Source organism: Eurytemora carolleeae, unplaced genomic scaffold (genome assembly GCF_000591075.1).
Source record: "Eurytemora carolleeae unplaced genomic scaffold, Eaff_2.0 scaffold570, whole genome shotgun sequence".
Classification (NCBI taxonomy): Eukaryota; Metazoa; Arthropoda; class Copepoda; order Calanoida; family Temoridae; genus Eurytemora; species Eurytemora carolleeae.
In genome coordinates, this window is record NW_019396508.1 from 179,396 (window position 1) to 202,272 (window position 22,877).

General features: G+C 34.5%; 2 protein-coding genes across 4 annotated transcripts in view; both read right to left on the reverse strand.

The window, feature by feature from the left end:
- On the reverse strand, positions 1-19,953 carry LOC111704564 (Ig-like and fibronectin type-III domain-containing protein 1). Of its 3 annotated transcripts, none has more exons than XM_023476839.1 (18): positions 19,828-19,953; positions 14,987-15,075; positions 9,837-9,974; positions 9,531-9,627; positions 8,505-9,266; positions 7,865-7,997; positions 7,327-7,635; positions 7,056-7,215; positions 6,586-6,807; positions 5,527-5,603; positions 5,313-5,421; positions 5,182-5,242; positions 4,615-5,045; positions 3,953-4,227; positions 3,118-3,394; positions 2,247-2,493; positions 1,059-2,173; positions 1-799 (listed from the first exon to the last, which is right to left on the reverse strand). In XM_023476839.1, exons 4-18 carry the CDS (start codon positions 9,610-9,612, stop codon positions 632-634), a joined length of 4,428 nt encoding a protein of 1,475 aa, XP_023332607.1. In that variant the 5' UTR covers positions 9,613-9,627; positions 9,837-9,974; positions 14,987-15,075; positions 19,828-19,953; the 3' UTR covers positions 1-631. The 3 variants fall into 3 exon arrangements, with proteins under 3 accessions (XP_023332607.1, XP_023332609.1, XP_023332608.1); XM_023476841.1 differs by having other exon boundaries at positions 3,163-3,394; positions 19,828-19,951; XM_023476840.1 differs by lacking the exons at positions 14,987-15,075; positions 19,828-19,953 and adding an exon at positions 12,800-12,885.
- A 561-nt stretch (positions 19,954-20,514) lies between these two features.
- LOC111704566 (RNA-binding protein 25-like) overlaps positions 20,515-22,877 on the reverse strand; it is a 4,098-nt gene continuing 1,735 nt past the window's right edge. The window contains exons 2-4 of the mRNA XM_023476843.1: positions 21,524-21,666; positions 21,325-21,477; positions 20,515-20,946 (exon numbers count right to left, since the gene is read on the reverse strand). Coding sequence (XP_023332611.1) covers positions 20,860-20,946; positions 21,325-21,477; positions 21,524-21,666 — 383 coding nt within the window. The 3' untranslated portion in view covers positions 20,515-20,859. The remainder of the gene's footprint in view (positions 20,947-21,324; positions 21,478-21,523; positions 21,667-22,877) is intronic.

Genomic DNA, 22,877 nt, shown 5'->3' on the forward strand with positions numbered 1-22,877 from the left:
TTTTAGTTACAGTAAATATATTTTTAGAACGTACAATCTTTCAGGAGTACTCACAGACCATGGTGTACTCACAGACCATGGTGTACTCACAGACCATGGTGTACTCACAGACCATTGTACTTTCAGACCAGCATATACTTTCAGAACAGTGTTCTTCCAAGAAGTTTTAAACATTTATAATTTCAGAGTTTAGCTAATTTCGACTTTATTCAAATTTGTACAAAGGAAATAAAAACTAAATAAGAAATCGATCACAGAGCACGTTCAACGATTTGATACAAGAAGTGTAGAATGAGTTTTTTCAAAATTTGTGTTTTTGTTCAGGTTGAATTTTTCGTTTTGATGAATTTGTTCAGATTGGTTTGACTTTAGAGAAATCTGAACCGAAGTTTGAGGTGCCGTGGGTTTCATAATAAGACTGGAGGAATTTAACATCGTTTAAAGAAAATTTTTAATTCTTCTGTGATGAAATATTTGATTTTTATTTTAGCATTGACCTGTGTGTAGAGGTGTAAAAATTGAAATAAAATGCCCACGTTTGACACCCACCCTTCCATCTTCCTTTAACCTATCCACAGGTTTTCTCCTATAGAGTCCTTTACAACAGAGTTGAATTTGACTCTGAACCCGTTTATGTAAACCTCTGGAATCCCTGGCCGCTCCTTCCAAACTTTATCCCGGAGAAAAGGGAAGGGTTTCTATCACTTTCTGAATCTTGAAGTGGGCTAGGGTTTCGTGTTTCCATTTCTCCCTGCCAGGAACCAGAGCTACTTATCTCTACACCTGAATCCTGTCCAACCTGAAACAAAAACAAAATAAAATATTAATCCTTTAGATTGAAATAACTCAAAAAAAGAGTTATTTTCAGTGACCTTCGACTTTAAAATTGCCATCAACGATTGCCAATGATATTTATGATTAAAATAGATTTTTCCGAATTTATACAAAAAATGCAAATTAGAAACTGGAATGTTTAAAAGGTTTTCAAATATGATTCAAACATGTCCTTTGATATTTAAAATTAAGTTGTTTTCCTCTAAGAATGCAGGTTTTATTACCTCCGGAGATGATAATTGTGCTTCTCTGGTGTTGTAGAAAGGATTCTCAAAGGATACTGTTGGACTGTTGGGATTCTTGGGTGGAAGGAGGAAATTCTTCTTCTTTAGAACAAGAAGAACAAGACCAAGAATAGCGCAGACAATTACAACAGCGATTATGATTCCAACGACTTCGGTTGCACCAGAACTACGTCGCATTGAAGTTTCAATAATGACCTCGTCTGCAGTCGCAAACCTCAATGGTTCGGTAAGATGAGAAGTTCCGTTGGAGTTTCCTGCTTTCACGACCAGCTCATAAGTAGTTCCTCCAACTAGGTTATTTAGGCTTAGTTTAGTTTCCACCGTATCATTCTTCATAGTTTCCTTAGATCCTAGAGGTCTCCAGAACACACGGTACAGCTCAACTGTCTCAGGGTTCTTAGTTGGAGGTTCCCAGAACACCATTGCAGAACTCTTACTGGTCAGGCGAACAACGATATTTCGTGGTGGACTAGGCAGGTTCTTGCTCCCCTCATGGAAACATCCAATAATCTCTCTGGATTGGGAGAGAGCACAGATCTCAGTTTTCTCAACGGGTTGTCCCCGACACCAGTTTATACAGTCATTTGGAACTCCTTTAGAGTGACAACAGTGTCTGTGATCGGAGCCATCGGAGGCACATTTCATCAGTTTATGGAACTCTGGTAGGCAGTAGGGCTTACGGAGCATTGTATCGAAGTCAATGGAAAACGAGCAAATATCAAGACAGTCACTTGAAACATTTTGTTGTTTACAGCAAGCTGTTCTATCGTATACGGCAGGAGGAAGTCCTGATACGTTAACTCCAACAAAAGCAACATCCTCTCCTAATGTATTGTTCGCGTGACAGTAATATTTTCCTCCGTCCTCCGGAGTTGCATCCTTTATCCTCAACTCTAGTATAAACCCTGCAGGGTCATCAAAGGTTCCAGTAGCAGATAAACTGATCCTATCTCCGCTATGAATAGATTGTTTTAACTCCTTGTCTCTAAACACAGCAATGGTTGGAGCTGGGAACGCGTCAACTTTGCATTTGATTACAAGATCATCTCCAGTAATAGCATTAGTCTCAGCTGGAGCCTTCACGGTCGGAGGTCCTGAACAAAATAAACATATCAAGACTGCATTTAAAAACTGTTGAATAAAAGGATTTATGAATAAAATACTTACTGCTTATTGTTATCTTTCTTGAGGCCTGCATTGGAGTTCCATATCCATTATCGGCATAACAGGAGACATCTCCCATATCCCGAGTCACGTTGTGAACAACGGTCACCATATGACGGCTAACATCACTACGGACAGGGTGGCCGTTGATATAGAGAGTTACCGTGGGTAGGGGTGTGCCCATAGCAATGCATAGAACGGTCATAGAACTGCCTTCAGTTACCATGTTGATGGGATGGATGGTTGGAGCCTGAAACAGAAATAATCAATAATCTAATTAATTAAATACGCATAAATTCCGTCATATTAAAGGGAGTGCTCACGGGATTTAAAGTTAACCTGCTAATCCCAATAAAGTTTTACAACACATATCTATTTTCAACTCAGCCATTTTCTCGCTAGAAAAGCTATGGCGCGAAACTATCAATTTAAAGATGGAACGCTTGTCGATCTGCAGAAAACAATCATTTTGAAGATAGGAAAGCTCAAGTCTATCTGCAGAAAATTATCAATTGAAAGATAGACAAGTTTGTCGATCTGCAGAAAACTATTAATTTAATGATAGAAAAGCTTGTCGATCTGCAGAAAACTATCAATTTTATGATAGGAAAGCTTGTCGATCTGCAGAAAACTATTGATTTAAAGATAGAAAAGCTTGTCGATCTGCAGAAAACTATCAATTTTAAGGTATGAAAAGCTTGTCAATCTTCAGAAAACTATCAATTATACGATGGAAAAGCTTGTCGATCTGCAGAAAAAAAGTAGATTTAATAAATACAATTAGCGAAATAAATATTTAGATTTTCGTCTTCTCATACTTAAAGGACTTGTTTTTAAAACTTGTATTCAGCGAATCCAAGTACAAAGTACTTACGAAATTCGAAAATTTGTTCGATTCGGACGATTTAATTATCCGCACCTCGACAAAGGCTGGGAACGCAGGATCTGTCCAGGCCACCAGGGTCTCACTTGGTTCACTCTCCTGGGTGCTCCGGGTCAAGGTGTAGTCGGAGTCGTTGTTGTAGATGATCGCGGTGGTGTAGAGGATATATTGAGTGTTAGGAGTTAGGTTTTGAACCTTGACCGTTGTTACATCACTCTCTACGCTTACAAACTCGGTTGAGTTCCCACTCGTTTGACGGAAGAAAAGCCTAAAACAAGGTTTTGTTGAACAAACTTGGTGAAATTATTCATAAAACTTGATCCAAACTACTGAGCTACCGAGTTTTAAAAGGCAAGATGGTGCTCTTGAAGTTAGAATGAAAACAAACCATCTGGTAGAAATTTAACTTCTCATCATGATTCTAAACTTATGCGATCAAATAATAATAATAATAACAACAATAACAATAACAATTTAGACTCAAGTTATGACTAAATAGTCCAATGAACTAGAGACAGAACAATTGTGCAGTGTAAACAGACTCATTTCCTTTTATAAGTGATTTAATAACTTACTAGTATAGCTATTTACATTGTAACAGCATCAAATGCACTTTAATGTCGTCTTCCTATTCTACAGTTTTCTGATTATCACTGTAGTTTACTTAAAACCATCTATATTCAAGGGGGATGCTCAATTTTTTAAAGGGGGTATGGTTATCAAAAAAAAATTTAATAATAATTATAGTAGCAATAATAATAATAATAATAATAATAATAATAATAATAATAATAATAATAATAATAATAATAATAATAATATTTACTTGTATTTAAGAACATCCTCTGGATGTGTGATAGCAGGCGGGTTCCATGTGAACTGGAGCCAGGTGGCGGAATGCGCCTCAACCTCCAGCAAGTGTGGCGGCGAGCTTGTTCCTCTGGCGGACTTTCCGTCCCAGGCATCCTTGGATACGTTTAATCTGACCAGGGATGAAGGTAAGGAGGTTCCATCATCGTTCCTGGCCACAACGAAGAATCTGTAGAATTTTCCAGTCTCCAGGTTCTCAATGGTTGCACGAGGAAGTGTAGAGTTTATCATCTTAATAGAAAACCATTTAATTTTATTAAGAAATATTCAAGTACAATATTCAACCCAGTTTCATCAAAGGGCTGGAATGAATTTTAAAACTCAAATACTTCAAAGTATGAATATCTTTTACGCCCAAAGGTAAGGAAGAGAATAGGAGAAAAGGTTAGGAAGAGAATAGGAGAGAATGTTTAGGAAGAGAATAGGAGACAAGGTTAGGAAGAGATTATCAAAGGGCTGGAATGAATTTTAAAACTCAAATACTTCAAAGTATGAATATCTTTTACGCCCCCCCCCCCTCTTTACGTTTCGTAACTTCCCCGTTTTCCCATTTAATCAATAGAATTGAAATGATGTAAGTTGAAGAAAACAATCGAATAAATATTTAATAATACTCACATTGTCGCTAGAGAAAACAGTTCCTCCGGTTGAATTATCGTCAAGTTTCTTGTAATAAATCTCGAAATGTGTTGTGTTGAAGGTTGAATCTGTATCATCCGACCTCCAGGAGAGGACGACCTTTCCGTCGGAGACTTCAACGGCTCTGAGCCCGCGGACAGGAGGAGGAAGGTTTATAGTTCCCTCCTCGAGGCAGGTAAACACCTGACCAAGGAACGGGAGACATTTTGTGAACTCAGCTCCGGTTGATTTCTGATGAACTGCCTGGCAGAGAGGCTGACAACTCTGAGGAACTCCTCGTCTCTCACAACAAGGAAGATGATCTCGTCCTCCTACTAAACATCTCATAACCTTACTCATATCCTCTCCACACAACCCTCCTAGCTCCTCAATATCAGACATCTTAGCGTTGTAGGAACACAAGGGCTGGCCTGAAAATGTTTAGAGTAAATTCTCTTTGATTTAATTCAAAGGGTTGAAGAAACATTGAATAGAGTTGGATTAGAAATTAATGAGCGTAAGAAGTAATAGGATTATGGGAGGGATTGAAGAAACAATTCAACTTACATTCAGACTTTACTCCGGCGTTAATACAGCACTGGGACTCGTTGTACGGATGAGAAACTTCCTAAAATAAAAACAGAATTAAACTTTTTCTTTCGGAATATTTATTTCAAAATATAAAACTGAGAACATACCTTGAGATCTTCAACTTTTCTGCTCGCAGTTCGGAAAACAATCCTTGAAGATTCTTCTCCTGCTCCGTGTTCATTTACAGCAGACACGTACACTTCATAGGTAGTGGAGCTGAAATAGTAGAAATTGGAATTCAGTTAACTGAGAGGGGGGGGGTAGCGCATTGGTTTCGAACTTAGATGTAATTTTTAGGTTGGATTGAATATGATTATTAACCTGCTAAGATTTTCCAAAATAAAAGGACTCTGTGCATGCTTCAAGTTTATTTTTTCTCCCTGAGTCTCATCCATCATCTGTAACAGTAGTCTTCATTAGGGGAGTAAAGAAATAGAAGATTTGGAAGAGAATACAAGAAAAGGTTGTTTGGAGAATAGGACACAAGGATTTTGGAGAGAAGGTTGGATAGAGAACAGGAGAGAAGGTTGGATAGAGAACCGGATAGAAGGTTGGATAGAGAACAGGAGAGAAGGTTGAATAGAGAACAGGAGAGAAGGTTGAATAGAGAACAGGAGAGAAGGTTGGATAGAGAACAGGAGAGAAGGTTGGATAGAGAACAGGAGAGAAGGTTGTATAGAGAGTATGAGAGAAGGTTAGATAGAGAACCGGATAGAAGGTTGGATAGAGACCAGGAGAGAGGTTGAATAGAGAATATGAGAGAAGGTTGACTAGAGAACAGGAAAGAAGGTTGAATAGAGAACCGGACTGAAGGTTGGATAGAGAATAGGAGAGAAGGTTTTAAATTAAAGAGCATAGGAGAGAAGGTTTAAGAAAAGAATATGTGACACTGCTTAGTAAGAGAATAGAAGAGAAGGTTAGGAAGAGAATAAGAGAGAATGTTTAGGAAGAAAATAGGAGACACTGTTTAGGAAGAGAATATGAGAAAAGGTTCGGAAGAGATTACGAGACACTGTTTAGAAAGAGAATAGGAGAAAAGGTAAGGAAGAGAATAGGAGAAAAGGTTAGGAAGAGAATAGGAGAGAATGTTTAGGAAGAGAATAGGAGACAAGGTTTAGGAAGAGAATATGAGAAAAGGTTCGGAAGAGATTACGAGACACTGTTAAGGTAAGGAAGAGAATAGGAGAAAAGGTTAGGAAGAGAATAGGAGAGAATGTTTAGGAAGAGAATAGGAGACAAGGTTAGGAAGAGAATAGGAGACAAGGTTAGGAAAAGAATAGGAGACAAGGTTAGGATAAAATGATTGGAAATAGAATAGAAAATACTGTTTGGAGAAGAGATGAAAAGATTTGATCAGAAACAGTCCTTTAAGTTACTAACCTGATAAGATACAATGTAGTCCTGCACGGTTTCTCCAAGTGTTGCTGGGGGTTCCCAGTGCAGAATACCGAAACTTGTATCAAGGTTGGAGAACCTAAAGTTTACAGGACTGGAAGGAAGAACACCATAACCCTCGAGAAGACAACTGGATAGGTCGTGCATGTAAGATATACACCGGAAGTACTTGAAATTTATGTCAGTCACATTTCCGGAGCAGAGTTCCTAAAATACACGAGTGTTCAATGTTTAATGATAAGGGTTATGTATAAGCTGAGTTTGTGTGTAAGGATTCAGAAGAAAACTATTTCTTTATGGGCGATTAACTAGAGATTTCCCAGCAAATGGCGTGAAAATAAAAGGTTTGGGAAAACTGAAGAAAACAAAAATATTTTTTCTTTGTCATGCAATCTTTCAATCTTTCAATAGAACATAGAGTTATAAAATTATACAGAACTTCTCTGGGTATTTACCTGGCACAGGGGTGGGAGCTGCCTTGCGGAGCAGCATGGAGTATGATCCCTACCATCAGCTAAACAGCTGAATATCTCTGTATCCCAGGGAGCACAGATCATCATATCTGTCACTGTCACTTCAGTCATACTGTGAGGATCACAAAACATATCAACGCAACTAATCAATAAAAAATTCATTAAACAAAAACAAAAACAAATCAATTTTCAAATATACATAAACTGGACATTTCCCTTGCTGGTAGAGAGTTCCGACTGCTAGAAAACTTACCTTTCATGAGAAACGTTCTTGTTCCGACAACATTGTTTTACATCCGGGATTTGAGGAGAAAATGTTGGAGAATCTGCCGCCTTATCACCTTCAATATGAGTCACAACCTTGGTTTTATATGTTGGTAAACTTTTCCCCTGGTTTACTCCCTCGGTCCACATATACACCTCGTACAAGGAGAAGGTTTCCAGCTCTGTCAGGACGAAAGAAGTTGTGTTCGGAGATAGACGATGTATTTTGGAGAAGGGTGGATAGAACTTTCTTGCCATTCTGCTGTCCACGTTCACAGAGAAGATTGGACTAAGAAACCTGAAACAGAATTCTAACTGTAAACTTTACAAATATTTTGTTCCAATATTGTTTTAAAGTTTTTAGTTAAAAATATTGAAGGATGAAAGAAATGCTTTCCTTGCTCAATTTATAATTTCTTTCTCCGCTAGCTGGCTTAGAAGAAAGTGTAATACATCAACACGGAGACAATCTTAATTCTCAAGAAAGAAGAAAATAAAACAAATTTAACAAGATTGAGAATACTTACTGTATATAAGTAACGTTAAGAACGAATTGTTTTGTAAGTTGGGGATCTGTACTGGGCAGAGACCAGGATACTCGGATACTCGTCTCGTTTTCAGCAGATACACTCAGATCCTGGGGCGGACCAGGCAGCAGATCTAATAATAGAATTTTGAATAAAATTTCATGAAAGATTAACCGGACACTATCCCCCCACCCCACCTCACTACTTCCTTGAATCTACAGATTACAATAATTTCCTTTCAGGAATGAACTGTTTAAGCCAAGATTCCCCCTGGGATTATAAGTTGGTTGGGAGTGTATATAATACAAGCCAACCCCCCCCCCCCCGCTTCATTGCACCAATGTTTTAGTTAATGATCTTTACATGACAGTCTGACCCTTTGCTTAATCAATATGAATCCTCATCATCTTTCAAGTTTTTTGACGTGCTGCAAAGCATTTCATTTTTTTCGCAAAAGCTTAACATTTGCCACAAACTAAAATTTTTGAATTCATATATCTTTGCAACCTGATGGTGTAAACTTTTGATGTACCAAACCATTTTCTAAATCGGGATGCAAAAATATAATAATCATAAAATTAGAGTTTGCGACAATTATTCATTTCCTTTCTGTTATTTTAGAAAACATTTATATTCTTACCTATACCCGCTGCAATACAGGCCAGTGTAGGAGCTGTATAAGCTGCACAGGAGAAATGTGTCTTGATATTATCGGTCTGCACCGTGTACTCTCCCCTGCATAGATCTGTACATACATCTGGTATACCTGCCTCAGTACAGCAAGGCATATGATCTCTTCCGTCCGCCATACAGGAGGCAATTCCAGGAAAATCTGTCTCACATTCAACAGGATCGGAGCCAGTATCTCCGTCAAGGATGGATTTTAGATTACAGAAGCCAAGACAGGTAGTGCTCACGTTCTTACTCAGACAGCAATCCGTATAATCATGTTGAATGGGACGTGGAGTACTGTATCCCCAGACAGACAAGGAGTCTGGAGAACTAGAAATAGGTTCGGAGCTGTTAGTTTCAGGTTTGGATGGAGCAGTGAGAGTTGACTCTGGTGGTTGAAGACTACTGGAAAGGAAGGAGAGTTCATGAAAGGATCGGATAGGTGGATCACTGTTTACCTCACAGATATACAAGCCTGCATCCTTCATGGTTGTATTCTGAATGAGAAGAACGTAAACATCTCCTCCTTCCTCATGCAGCACGTCAAACCTCTGATCACTGGTTACTCTGTCTCCGTTAGCAGTCAGGATCTTTGGTCCGGCCTTGTCCTTCTCTGTCTTCTTCCACATAATGGTAAAGTTGTTCAATGATCTGACCACACAAGTCAACAGAGCATCAGCTCCTTCCATCCGAACTACCGGACCTGTCAAACTATGCTCCAAACTCGGAACTAAAATAAATCAACTTTTACAGATTTGAAACTTTTCTCAAGTAAAAAGTGGAAAAGATTCAGAACCATCCGAACAAGTTATTAAACTGTGAATTGACTCAGTTAGAAAGTTTATATTTGAAATATTCTTAAAATTGTTTCGTGTCCTGGTTCAGAATTCAAATCAATACGAAACCTTTCATTTAATGAAATGTAATGCTCAGTATTCTATATTATCCTAGATCTGTAAACCCCTAGAGGAATTGAATCTGGGATTAAGTTTACCTAATTTCTTCTGTTTTGTTTGTATTGTTAGAGTCAGGAAAACCAGGCCTCGGAGAAGGTGAGAACAACTCCGTAATCTCATTTCTAAACTCGGATTCTGAAATTTTAAACTCTAAGATGCATTCATAAAATTAACAAAATGAATATCATTTATGAAATGATCATAAAAGTTTTTATGAGATAAAGTTAATCATCATTGAAAACATTGTTTCTTGGCATTGTTACATAACAGAATTGTTATAAAACTTAAATATTTGATGCTTATTCTTGGATTTAATAAATATATAATGATTTGAGGAAACCGACCTGGCACGCTAAAATATTAAGGTCTTCTCTATTCTACTGTTGAGATGTGAGTGTCTACAGGTATTATGTAACCTGTATCAACACACGTGACCGCTAGCGGTTACACCTCTTCACTCTCAGCCCCCTAATCAGGGTGCCCTGAACAAATTTTAAAAATGTTTTAAAAGCTTAGATTCATACTTTTTATTTTTTGCGTATTAGTGAAAAAAGATTTTTAGATTTGAAGGGGAATTTTGTTAAGGGGGTGGATGAGTAGGTAGGCGGGGCCTTCGGGTGCATAATAAGGAACAGGTTAAGAATTGACGTTAAAAGTATAAAGAGACTTGTTCATGATATTAACCATTAACTTTTAAAAATGCATCAAACGAAAACAATGAATAATTAAACTTATTTTTAATAATGTATAACAGACCTAATAACATGCAGTCAAAAACTTCATATGTAAGATGATTTTTTTGAACAAAAATGTCAAAGTATTGGTTGAGCGGAGAAAATGGGAGTTTTATATTTAGGTAAAACTCTATATTCCAACCACGTTTACTAATTCAGCTCCTGGAGTAGAACCATTCTACTCAGATGGTTGAACCTGCTTACTCTAGGTTAATGATACATAATTCTTACTCCTATAGTTCATGTTAAATACAAGCTTATAAAATCCTTACTCCAGGATCATGTCTAAAACAAACTTATACAATCTTTACTCCGAGTTCATGTTTAAAACAAGCTAACACAATCCTTACTCTAGGTTCTTGTTTAATACAAGCTTATAAAACTCTTACTCCAGGTTCTTGTTTAATACAAGCTTATACAATCCTTACTCCAGGTTCATGTTTAATACAAGCTTATACAATCCCTACTCCAGGTTCATGTTTAATAGAAGCTAACACAATCCTTACTCCATGCTCATGTTTAATACAAGCTTATACAATCCTTACTCCAGGTTCATGTTTAATACAAGCTAACACAATCCTTACTCCAGGTTCATGTCTAATACAAGCTTATACAATCCTTACTCCAGGTACATGTTTAATACAAGCTTATACAATCCTTACTCCGAGTTCATTTTTAATACAAGCTAACACAATCCTTACTCCAGGTTCATGGTAAATATAGACTTATGCAATCCTTACTCCAGTTTCATGTCTAAAACAAGATANGTAGAAATAGTGATATATGAACATAGCTCTTCACTATCAGGCACAAACATTGCAATAGATGGATAGGTTGTATATAAAACCACAGAAGAATACGCACAAGAAGTACATTAAATATTTATACCCTGAAATATAAATATAAAAAAGTTCGGGATTCATAACTTGAAATCGAATAAGTTTCAGAATCTTTGTCTCTGGTTTGAATTTTCCAATGTAGGACGAATAATATTTCATTTGCTCCGGGTATGTTTTGTTGGTAGCTGGTGGAAATGTATTAAATAGGGGAAGGAAGGATCAATCACTAAATCCAGGGAAGGATTTCCACTGGGCTTCCCATTTCCAAATTAAACTTTTCTTTCACAGAGAGATAAAAGGATAATGTTTGATATGATTATACCTTTCTTTAACTTAGGCTAAAATTAGAAAATCAAAATCTTATATATATATATACTTTGCTTCCTTGTTTGTTTGTTTGTATCCAATAATCGTTGAAACGGTTAAAACCGATCGGTCCAATTTTTTTTGTGGCAACTTACACGACCCAAAGGAAGATGGATTGTTAAAGACAAAGTCTTAACTCCCTTTAACAGAAAAATCCGCGAAATTTATATTTTAAATCCTAGAAAATGAACGAACCCGTCAAAGAATTTTCCGCCCTGTAGAATACTTGGTGATATTCCAGGAAAATATGACAAATTCAGTTTAACCATACACACTCTCTGCCACCCTGTACAGTATACAATTTGCAAGAACACTTAAAACATAACATCAGACTTAAAAATTCAAATGTTATATTTTGTTGAAAGTAAAGTTCTGTTATTGGTTTTACAGGAAGCTTTCTCCATTATTAATTTATACCTGAAAGGGAGTGTTCACGAAAAATTGAAGGGGGTATAGGCATACGGCGAAAAATAAGCGCTTTTGATCGCTACTAATCTCACTTCTATCTGTTGCGTCTGTCAGGAGAAAATTGTTAAAAACGACTCACACCGAAGAACGTAGCGTCCATACAAATTCGGAAAGTTGCAACATTCAACTCGGATCGTAAAATAATCAATTTAATTCCAAACAAATCATTCAGATATTACAAACAGTTGTCATCGATTATTTTTCGACTCATATATAGTTAATATTTTATAATATTTTGATTTAGTTTTTTTAAATAATATTTCACTGGCGGTGGATTTTTGAACATTCCTGGAAAATATGAAAATGTCGTCTTCATTATAAAAAATTCTCGAAACAGGAATAAATGTTTTCAAAAGTAACTATCAGATCATAAAAAAATAAAAAATGCATCGAAAAATTATCGATGATTGTTGGTTGTAATATTTGAATGATTTTTTTGGAATTAAATTGATTTTTTTACGATCCGAGTTGAACTTTCTGAATTTGTATAGACGCTACGTTCTTCAGCATGAGTCGTTTTTAACAATTTTCTCCTTATAGAAACAGCAGATAGAAGTAAGATTAGTAGCGATTAAAAGCGCTTATTTTTTGACGTAAGTCTGTACCCCCTTTCAATTCTTGCGAACACTCCCTTTAACAAAAGTGTTTGCATGTAAGCTGTTACGTTGTCATAAGAATATATAAACAGAAAATAAAGACGACCTCTCCCTAGTTTAAAATTGTTTTGAACAAAATCAGGTTAAATTTGTAAAGTTGTAAACAACCCGTTGCAAGAACCATAGAAACACCGTTTTCTGCAGTGAAGTATAAATTTGTAAAACTTTTAAAAAATAAGATATTTGTTCGAACTGACCAGGTTTAAATCTTTCTACAGAAAATTTGTATTATTCCTACTCTTACTTAGTTAAATAGAATCCGTTGAGAAGAACTGGTTTTCTCCGGTGTACGGAGGATACAGATAAATGTGTGAACCCGACTGAAAGATAACTGAGAGGTTCTCTCTGTATCCTCAACCTGGTCCTGGAGGTTTCAATCCGCGGACTACATTTTCACGATTCCACCCGAAACTATCTAGTTCGTATATTTTACTTTCTACTGCTCTGTTGTACTGTACAGTGTACAGTGTACAGTGCACATAATAGTGAAACTATATAAAAATAGCTTAAAGGAACTGTAGTTGCGATTTCAAGTGACCTTTGTATTTAAAAAGAGTGGATGCTCGATTCACACCGGTGCTCTTCAAACCTTAATCAGTTCAACTGTTTGGAAGAAAGCGTCGTTTTTCTCGCTTGAAAAGTGTCTAATTCTCATACTTCACTCCATTGGTTCTTATGCAAATATATGCACAGGTCACTTTTCAGAGAAAACACATTTTTAAAAAAAGAAGATAAATATTCTTGATCAGGCAAAGATTTTAAGAATACTGTTGTGAATCAGACGTGCTACTCGAGAAATGGAGGTTCGTGCTACTCTAGAAATGGAGGTTCGCGCCACTTTAGAAATGGAGGTTCGCGCCACTCTAGAAATGGAGGTTTGCGCCACTCTAGAAATGGAGGTTCACACCACTCTAGAAATAGGGGGTTCGCGCCACTCTAGAAATGGGGGTTCGCGCCACTCTAGAAATGGAGGTTAGCGCTACTTTGTCATGAGTCATAGGAAAATAGTTTTAAACATTTTGGATCGTTTAATTTCTATATAAAAACTATAAATATAAACTGATATACTTTTATCAGTTTTTTTACGCTTTTAGCTTTGGTTTATCGCTAAACACTGGTCTTTTGTTTCCTTTGTATCCGGAGGTTGCACCCACAAACTTTTATCATAACTTTTCTCACAGATAAAACTTAAAAACACTTCTGGGATATAAAATAATAAAAATTGAATAGATACTATACACTAACTTATAGCTAGATTAGCAAGGACAATAGAAGTAACCAGCAGTTTTAAATGTTGGAGAATACAATCTTTTCAGTTTAGGAAATCACATTTTCTTTGCACGTAAAGTGAATCTCCATCCATATCTATATATATGTAAAGTAGAAAATCTTTCGTTTTCTGTTTGCATGTCCCATCATAACTCATGAACCCCATTACCTTTTTCTTCTTCAAAACTCTTCATTAGCTAAATACGAGATGAAAACGCATTATTTTCATTAATGATTTAAAACATCCACAACAGTGTGAAACAGCTTTTTGCACCAATATACTTCTATGCAAAATTTTTATAACCACAGCATTGTGGTAGGCTTTTCGCTAAAAATATAAATTTTTTAAAATTTCTACAACAGTAGAAAATAGCTTTTCGCTTAGCAAAAAACACCTATTTGCCTAAAATTTTGATTAAGGAACTCGGGAGAACCTCAGAAATGTAGTTAGCTTGGTTTTACAATTCTAAGCTTTGAGTGGGTCGACTACTACAAAAAAAAAACCAGGCAATGCTGGATTCCCAATATAGTTCTAATATATTATAAAGCACCGTGAAATATCTATATTTGATGAAAATATAAAAATTGTGTATATCTACAAATATGTAAGCTTGTATAAACAGTAATTTTATATTATTTATGATGTTCATGGAATAATCATTTTTTCCTTTGTAAACTAAATTATATTATCAAGTGTTTTATTTATTCTTATATTCCAGTCTTTTTTGGAATCTAGTAAAGGTTAAGGATTTTATTTCTGTCTTTTAGATCTATCTACAGGTTTATCTAGGAGTATAAGTATTCCTACCTCTAAGTATATCTTAAAGTATCTAGAAATACAGGGTGAGTTAAAAAAATTATACCAATTTTGTGCAACTCTCCTGCATGGTGTTTTTTCAATTTATTTACACATTTTTGTTTTTCTAAACTTTTGATTTTGAAAGAAAAAAAGGTTCGCGGAATTTTTTTGGGCCCTTGAAGTACCAAAAAAAAATTACAAATTTTCAAAAAATATTGAAAAAACACTATACAGGAGAGTTGCAAAAAAGGTACAATTTTGCACCAGGCGCCGCAAATCACACTTTTTTGACTCACCCTGTATAACTATTCACTTTATTTAAGGTATCTGTATAAGTATATATAAAAATATAAGTTTGTTTACCCTAAAGTCTCCAGGTTCTGAAGATAGCTGAGCTGAGTTAAAGATTCTTCTGTTGCAGTGAGTACAAATGCAGCAGGAACTAGGCACACCTGAAACAAGCTTTCTTTATCTTGAATAAGTTTATCCGTCTAAACTTGATAACAACTTGTCTTTCCTTTCTTTAGAAACCTATCCTGTACTCTTCATTACAGAGATTTCTCAAACTATATTTTATACAGTGCTAGGTCAAACCATTTTAGGGCAAACCCAGTCCCCACTCTTATTTGGGATGGACGCTAATTACTTATTTTTTTCTCTGAGAAATCTATTCCATTTTTCCTCATGTTGAAACTATTTCCTTCATTATCCTACCAAACTTAAACTTGCTGAACTTCTTCTTATCATTTTAAACTTATCTTAATCCTCGACAGCTAAACTTGTCTTATTCTCACAAAGAACCTATCTTAAACTTGCTGAACTTCTTCTTATCATTTTAAACTTATCTTAATCCTCGACAGCTAAACTTGTCTTATTCTCCCAAAGAACCTATCTTAAACTCTCAAAGCAAAATTTGTCTTATTCTCTAAAATCTGAACTTTTTCCAAATCTAAATTTGTCTTATTTTTCCAACGCTAAACCGGACTTATTTCTTTCAAAACAGACCTTTTTTATTTCTATACATATTTTGTTGTAGTTCACTTTTAGATTGAATTAAATCTTACTGAAGTCTTGAAAACAATTAATTTTAAGAAACTGTCAGACAAATTACTTGTGGTTGAGAGCATCTAGAGTAAAATAATCTGGTATTCAGGTTTCTTAACTCATATTTCATCAAACATTAGAAAAAGTTAAAGAAGGGAGAATTTAATATTTTCCATAAAGTAGGGTTTCCTTGTTTTCATTAACATCCAGTATGTAGATTGTAAACATAAAATAATGGTAGTCAGGATTTAATAAACTAATGAAAACAAAGGAAAACTAGAAATAAAACTCAATGGAAAACAAAAACTTCCACTCAATTGAAAACTAGACTTAAACTCAATGAAAAACAAGGACTTGATCTTATTGGAAAACTAGAACTTGAACTCAATGGAAAACTAAAACTCAATTGAAAACTAGAACTTAAACTCAATGGAAAACTAAAAATTAAACTCATTGGAAAACAAGGACTTGATCTTAACGAAAAACTAGAACTTTAACTCAATGGAAAACTAGAACTTGATCTCAATGGAAAACTTTATCTCGATTAAAAACTTGATCTGAATGGAAAACTAGAACTTTAACTCAATGGAAAACTAGAACTTCATCTCAATGGAAAACTAGAACTTGAGCTAAATGGTAAACAAGAACTTGATCTCAATGGAAAACTTTATCTCAATTAAAAACTTTATCTCAATGGAAAACTAGAACTTTAACTCAATAGAAAACTAGAACTTGATCTCAATGGAAAAATTGATCTTAATGGAAAACTTGATCTCAATGAAAAACTTTATCTCAATGGAAAACTAAAACTTTAACTCAATGGAAAACTAAAACTTGAACTCAATGGAAAATTAGAACTTGAACTCAATAGAAAACTAGAATTTGATCTTAATGAAAAAACTTGAACTTGAACTCAATGGAAAACTTTAACTTGAACTCAATGGAAAACTAGAACTTAAACTCAATGGAAAAATTTAACTTGAACTCGTGAGAAAAACTAGAACTTGAACTCAATGAAAAACTTGAACTTGAACTCAATGGAAAACTAAAACTTGAACTCAATGGAAAAATTGAAAACTTGAACTCAATGAAAACTTGAACTTGAACTCAATGGAAAAATTGAACTTGAACTCAATGAAAACTTGAACTTGAACTGCATAGTTGAATGTATCTTAAAATACATCGTCTTCAATTTGTGTTTTTATACTTCTCTTAGATATGAATAATGGTTTATTTTAAAACTTTAAAGTATTACAGTTCAACAGCATAAACAAAGTTTTCGCTTGAATTGATAATAAAACACGTGTTTTGTATGTTTTCCTGTATATTGTTGAGGTTTGTGATATTGATGAGAAGAACTTGGATTCTATTATTTGATAAACAATAACAATATTTTCTTGTAGAGAAAACTAGACGAAAATACACTAGAGAAATATAATTTAGTGAGAAAAAAATTTAAAACTGTCAAAAGTATTTCCACCGGACGAATAATCCTATGAAACTCTTAAATACGTCTTAAAAACTATTCAGTATATTACTGATCGAAATATTAAAAAATTTGATCGATAAATTGAACACTCTGTGCACACTGTAGAACTGAAAATATGATTTTACATCTTCAGAAGATACAATCGTTCCAAATACTTTCAAATTGAGGATAAGTATGAAAAAGCCCGAAAATGACAAAAAGTTTTTATTTTTTATTTTTATTTTGTAGATTGTCATAACAATAAAATCATAAATAATATTGCAAAATTGAAACTGTTTATAGAAAATACATCCAAATATTCATTTTATTCTAATGCATTAATAACTATCAATCATTTAAAGAGGATCGAAGACGACATCAGCCAAGGTCTTCAAGGGCCTCCTTGCACAGGATAAAAAATAATGTATTCTAACAAGGTTTAATTTTAACTCAGAAACCTTAAACTAAACTGGGATTATTCAAGCTAGAGCAGATCTATACAGATAGTTGGTTAGGGAGCTGGAAAACTCTAAACGTAAGGTTTTGTTGCATCGGTCAATTAGTTTCAGTTATACAGGAAGTGGGCTTGATGTAAATATCTAAGGTAGAGGAGAGGAGGAGGGTAGAGGGGGGGGCTATGGGGTCTGAGCCCCCCTGGATCCCTGAAATATAATTTCCAAGGGTACTCAATATTATGCCACCCCATTTTTTTTAAGTCCCCCCCAAAATAAATTCCTGGATACGCGCCTGGATGACAGGTAGAGGGGGAAGGGGGAGCTTGATAAAAAGAGAAAAATCGAGTTCAGTATATTTTGTTGCTCATGACAACAATCGTAAAATTGCAGGTTGTGATTTTATCTTTTTATCTTGAAAAAAAATTATTACGTCTTATTTTATTTCAAGTTTTTGAGAACGTTAAAAAATAGAAAATCCGGCTTTCTATACCTCCCAGAGTAGAGAAAAAACTAATTCAAGAATTAAGGTGTGCCTTGTTTTCAAAAACTTCAATATGATACGTCGCAACTCTCCATAATAACCCATAAATAAGAATACTTATGATAGTTATAGATTTCAAAGGAAAGGTTTGGTATATACAAGGTTACCCACAAAGAATGAGATTTGAATAATGACCTTTAAATCCTTAAATATATTGATTGATTGATTGATCAGAACTTGGCTTCCTGCATTCAATATCTATATATATAAAGTTGTAATCTCTGTTTGTCTGTCTGTTTGTTTGTTTGTCCGATCATAACTCAAGAACCTACAGTACCGATTTGTCTCAAATTTTGATTGGGGATCTCAAAAGAACCACTGGAAAGTTCTTAGCTTCGTTTTGAGATTCTAAGTTGAGTGGGTCGACTTTTACAGCAAAAACGTTAGTTTCCCGGTAAAAATCGTCTAAGGGTGGTTAAACGGCGGGAGTACCAATGAGTACCCTGGGCAACGCTGGGTTCCCAATCTAGTCGTTTATAAATGACAAAATAATTTACTTAGCACAAAAAGAAATTAGTTTACGACTGCAGGGGACCATAAATATAAGAATAAAGACTTAATAATTTCCAAACTTAAGTGCTTTAACGAAACTATTTATACCAGTTTTAGAGATTTTGAGCCTTTGTTTAGTTCAGACACTTTGGTAAATTCCAATTTTGAATGATCTGGCACCGATGAATATCTTTTGATGAATGAGTATCTATCTATGGCGGAGAGAAGAAGATGGTGGTTAAGTATGAATGTATAGATTGTGTAGATAATATAATATAAAGCATGGACGAAATATTTTTTTTACTTTTATAAAAAATATTTACATGACATCCACTGTAAACTCGGGTTTCTTTTAACTATAACTATATCTTTGCAGCATGACGGGGCGACTTTCCATCAGCTGGAGCAAGCTGTATAAGCACAAATACAGACTATATTTTTAGCAAAACGTGACTTTACACCACATGGTGAACCCCCATCTTGTTAAATTTATGTGCACCAGAAAATCCGCGGAAAAAAATACAGTCACATTAAACAAGGTTTGAACATGAAACTGGAATAAAAAGGGGTAAAATTGTTCATGAAAGCGGGTTTTTGTTGTAAAATGCTTAGAGTATCTTCGTCGAAACAGATAACAATGTTGTAGACGATTAATAAAAAAAGCATATTCGAACTAATTATTCTGAAAATCAATTACCCTTAAATTTTAGTATAAAAAACAAAAAAAATTAATCGATTTAAAAATGCTTGTAGATGAATATTTTAACGTTTTACGAATTGAAATCATACAAAATGTTTCTTAACTATCTTAACGATTAGGAATAAGTGAATATTGTGAAAACATGGACAAATGTTGAAAATTCCAGGATTTGTTCAGAAAGGATCGAAATTCTCAAAATCTGAAAATTATATTTGTATCACTTTACATTTTAACATAATCACAAGAGGAGATGGGAGGGGGGGGGGCAGCCTTGTATCTCTCTCCAAGTAGTTTATTAATATTGGAAAACGACGTTGTTGCCGTGCCTAGCTGTGAAACCATTCAAGTAATTTCTCATCATTGTTATTTTTAAAAATGCATTTAATATTTTATGTTCGTAAAAATGTGAGATATATCTTAACCTGTTTAGTAACTAGATACACCAGGAGTCTAGTTAGATGTATATAAAGGGGTCAATGCCTGAAATAAACGTTGAGTAAATACCTATAATATAACTGAATAGTGTCTCCTATGAGCGAAGAAGGCTGAGTTTGCTCTAAGGCTCTCCCCTTCTGACTGGAGCGTCCTTCTAGACGCGTCTTGGCTCTCTACCATTGAAGCAGAGCGCGGCAGGAGAAATCAAGGAGAACTATATAAAATACGCGCTCAACATTAGCTTCAACTGCAACCAAACTTTTTATTGCGACAAAAAGCTTCCCGCATTGATTGCAACTAAATAACTAATTTTTTTCTATTGTAACTAGGAACAGTATGTACTTTGTACTTTATATTATCATTAGATGCTCGAACCAGTCCTTAACTTATTTTTTTCTAGTAATTTTGTACTTTATACTCCCTAACTCTAAACTAGAACTCTTGTGTTTTTTCTTTAAGAGTAATAAAGAACTCTTGATCTTTATTTTCTTTAATTGTAAACTAGAACTCTTGATCTTTATATATTCTCTAATTGTAAACTAGAACTCTTGATCTTTATATATTCTCTAATTGTAAATAGAACTCTTGAGCTTTATATCCTCTAATTGTAAACTAAAACCCTTGGTCTTTATATTCTCTAATTTGTAACTAGAACTCTTGATCTTTATATTCTCTAATTGTAAACTAGAACTCTTGATCTTTATATTCTCTAATTGTAAACTAGAACTCTTGATCTTTATATTCTCCAATTGGAAATATAACTCTTGGTCTTTATATTCTTTAAGAGTAAACCAGAACTCTTGATCTTTATATTCTTTAATTGTAAACGAAAACTCTTGATCTTTCTATTCGCTAATTGTAAACTAAAACTCTTGATCTTTTACTCTCTAATTGTAAACTAGAACTCTTGATCTTTACATTCAACAATTGATCTTATATTTATATTTTCTAACTATAATCGGCAAAATGGCATGTACATATTAATGTATGCGCAAATATTTTTTAAAAATATTTTAATAAAGAAAAATACTCCCAGAGCAAAATCTTTCAAAAAACTTTTGCAACAAATTTTAAGGCTTTTAAAAGTTTAGATGCGTCTAATTAACTTCCTGCTCCGTTGAAGATATCTCTCTTTCTCTCCTTCTCTCTCTTTTTTTCCTTCTCTCTCTCTCTCTTTTTCCTTCTCTCTCGTTTTCTCTCTTTCTCTCTCTTGTGCTCTCTCGTTTTCTCTCGTTCTCTCTCTCTTGCTCTCTCGCTTTCTCTCGTTCTCTCTCTCTTGCTCTCTCGCTTTCTCTCGTTCTCTCTCGCTTTCTCTCGTTCTCTCTCGCTTTCTCTCGTTCTCTCTCTTGTGCTCTTTCGTTCTCTCTCGTTCTTTCTCGTTCTTTCTCTCGTTCTCTCTCTCTTGCTCTCTCGCTTTCTCTCTCTATCTCTTTTTTTCCTTCTTTCTCTTTCTATGTTGCTCTCTCTTTCTTTCCTTCTCTCTCTTTCTCCTTCTCTCTCGTTTTCTCTCTTTCTCTCTCTTGTGCTCTCTCGTTTTCTCTCGTTCTCTCTCTCTTGCTCTCTCGCTTTCTCTCGTTCTCTCTCGCTTTCTCTCGTTCTCTCTCGCTTTCTCTCGTTCTCTCTCGCTTTCTCTCGTTCTCTCTCTTGTGCTCTTTCGTTCTCTCTCGTTCTTTCTCGTTCTCTCTCTCGTTCTCTCTCTCGTTCTCTCTCTCGTTCTCTCTCTCGTTCTCTCTCTCGTTCTCTCTCTCGTTCTCTTCGTTCTCACTCGCTCTCTCTCTCGTGCTCTCTCGTTATCTCTCCTTCTTTTTCTTTCTCTCCTTCTCTCTTTCTCTTTTTTTCTCTCTCTTTCTCTCGTTCTCTCTCTCTTTCTCTCTCTTTCTCTTTTTTTCTCCCTCTTTCTCTCCTGGTCTATCCAACAGTAGATTTTAATTATTTCAGAAGATATCTTAGTTTTTATATTTTCTAACATAAAGTATTTTTCATAAAAAGTTTGATTTTTTTACATTAAAAAAAATGATAGTAGACGCAATTTTTCAGGGATGAACTCTCTCTGTTCTCACGCTTTCGAAAACTCTGACCCTATTCTTACAACACACTGCCAATATTTCTTGTTATTTGATTTTTTCTTTCCTGTTCTTGCAACCGTTATACTATACGGGAAAACATGAATATAATGTTGGGTAATTGAATATTTTTGCATATCATTGACATTTTTATTGCAGTTCTGAAAAAGTCATTTTCTCCCATAAGATATCTAAACATGAGCAACAATTCTTAAATAATGATTCCGAAACGGAACGATTTGTACTTTTATCTCTGTATTGTTTCTACTCTTTCTCTCTTTTAGATTTGATGTATCTATATAAATCATTGATTTGAAAAAAAAATATTTTAAACATAACTAAAATAAGTCAGTTTAAAGTCACAAAAGGCCAACCTTTAAAGATAATTTAACTTAAAAGTCAATATGTGGTCATTAAATAAAATTTTTATTATCATGTTAAGCAGAATAAAAATATAAACAGGTTTCATTTAACATACCTGCAGAACAGTGATTTTCTTTGTTTGAAATCAGATTTAAATTTAAAGAAGTGTAATTCAGGTTATATTATATTTCATCTGGTAGAAGGTAATGGAGTTTAGGTTCAACTTTTAAGTATATTCATAAATAATTAGGAGAATTATAAATCAGATATTTATCTACAATTTAACGATGTTTTACAGGTTGTCAATACGCCACAGATACATAGATACATAGATACATAGATACATAGATACATAAATACATAGATACATAGATACACAGATACATAGATACATAGATACATAGATACATAGATACATAGATACATAGATACATAAATACATAGATACATAGATACATAGATACATAAATACATAGATAAATAGATACATAGATAAATAGATACATAGATACATAGATTCATAGATACACAGACACATAGATACATAGATACACAGATACATAGATACATAGATACATAGATACATCGATACATAAATACATAGATACATAAATACATAGATACATATATACATAGATACATAGATACATAGATACATAGATACATAGATACATAGATACATAGATACATAGA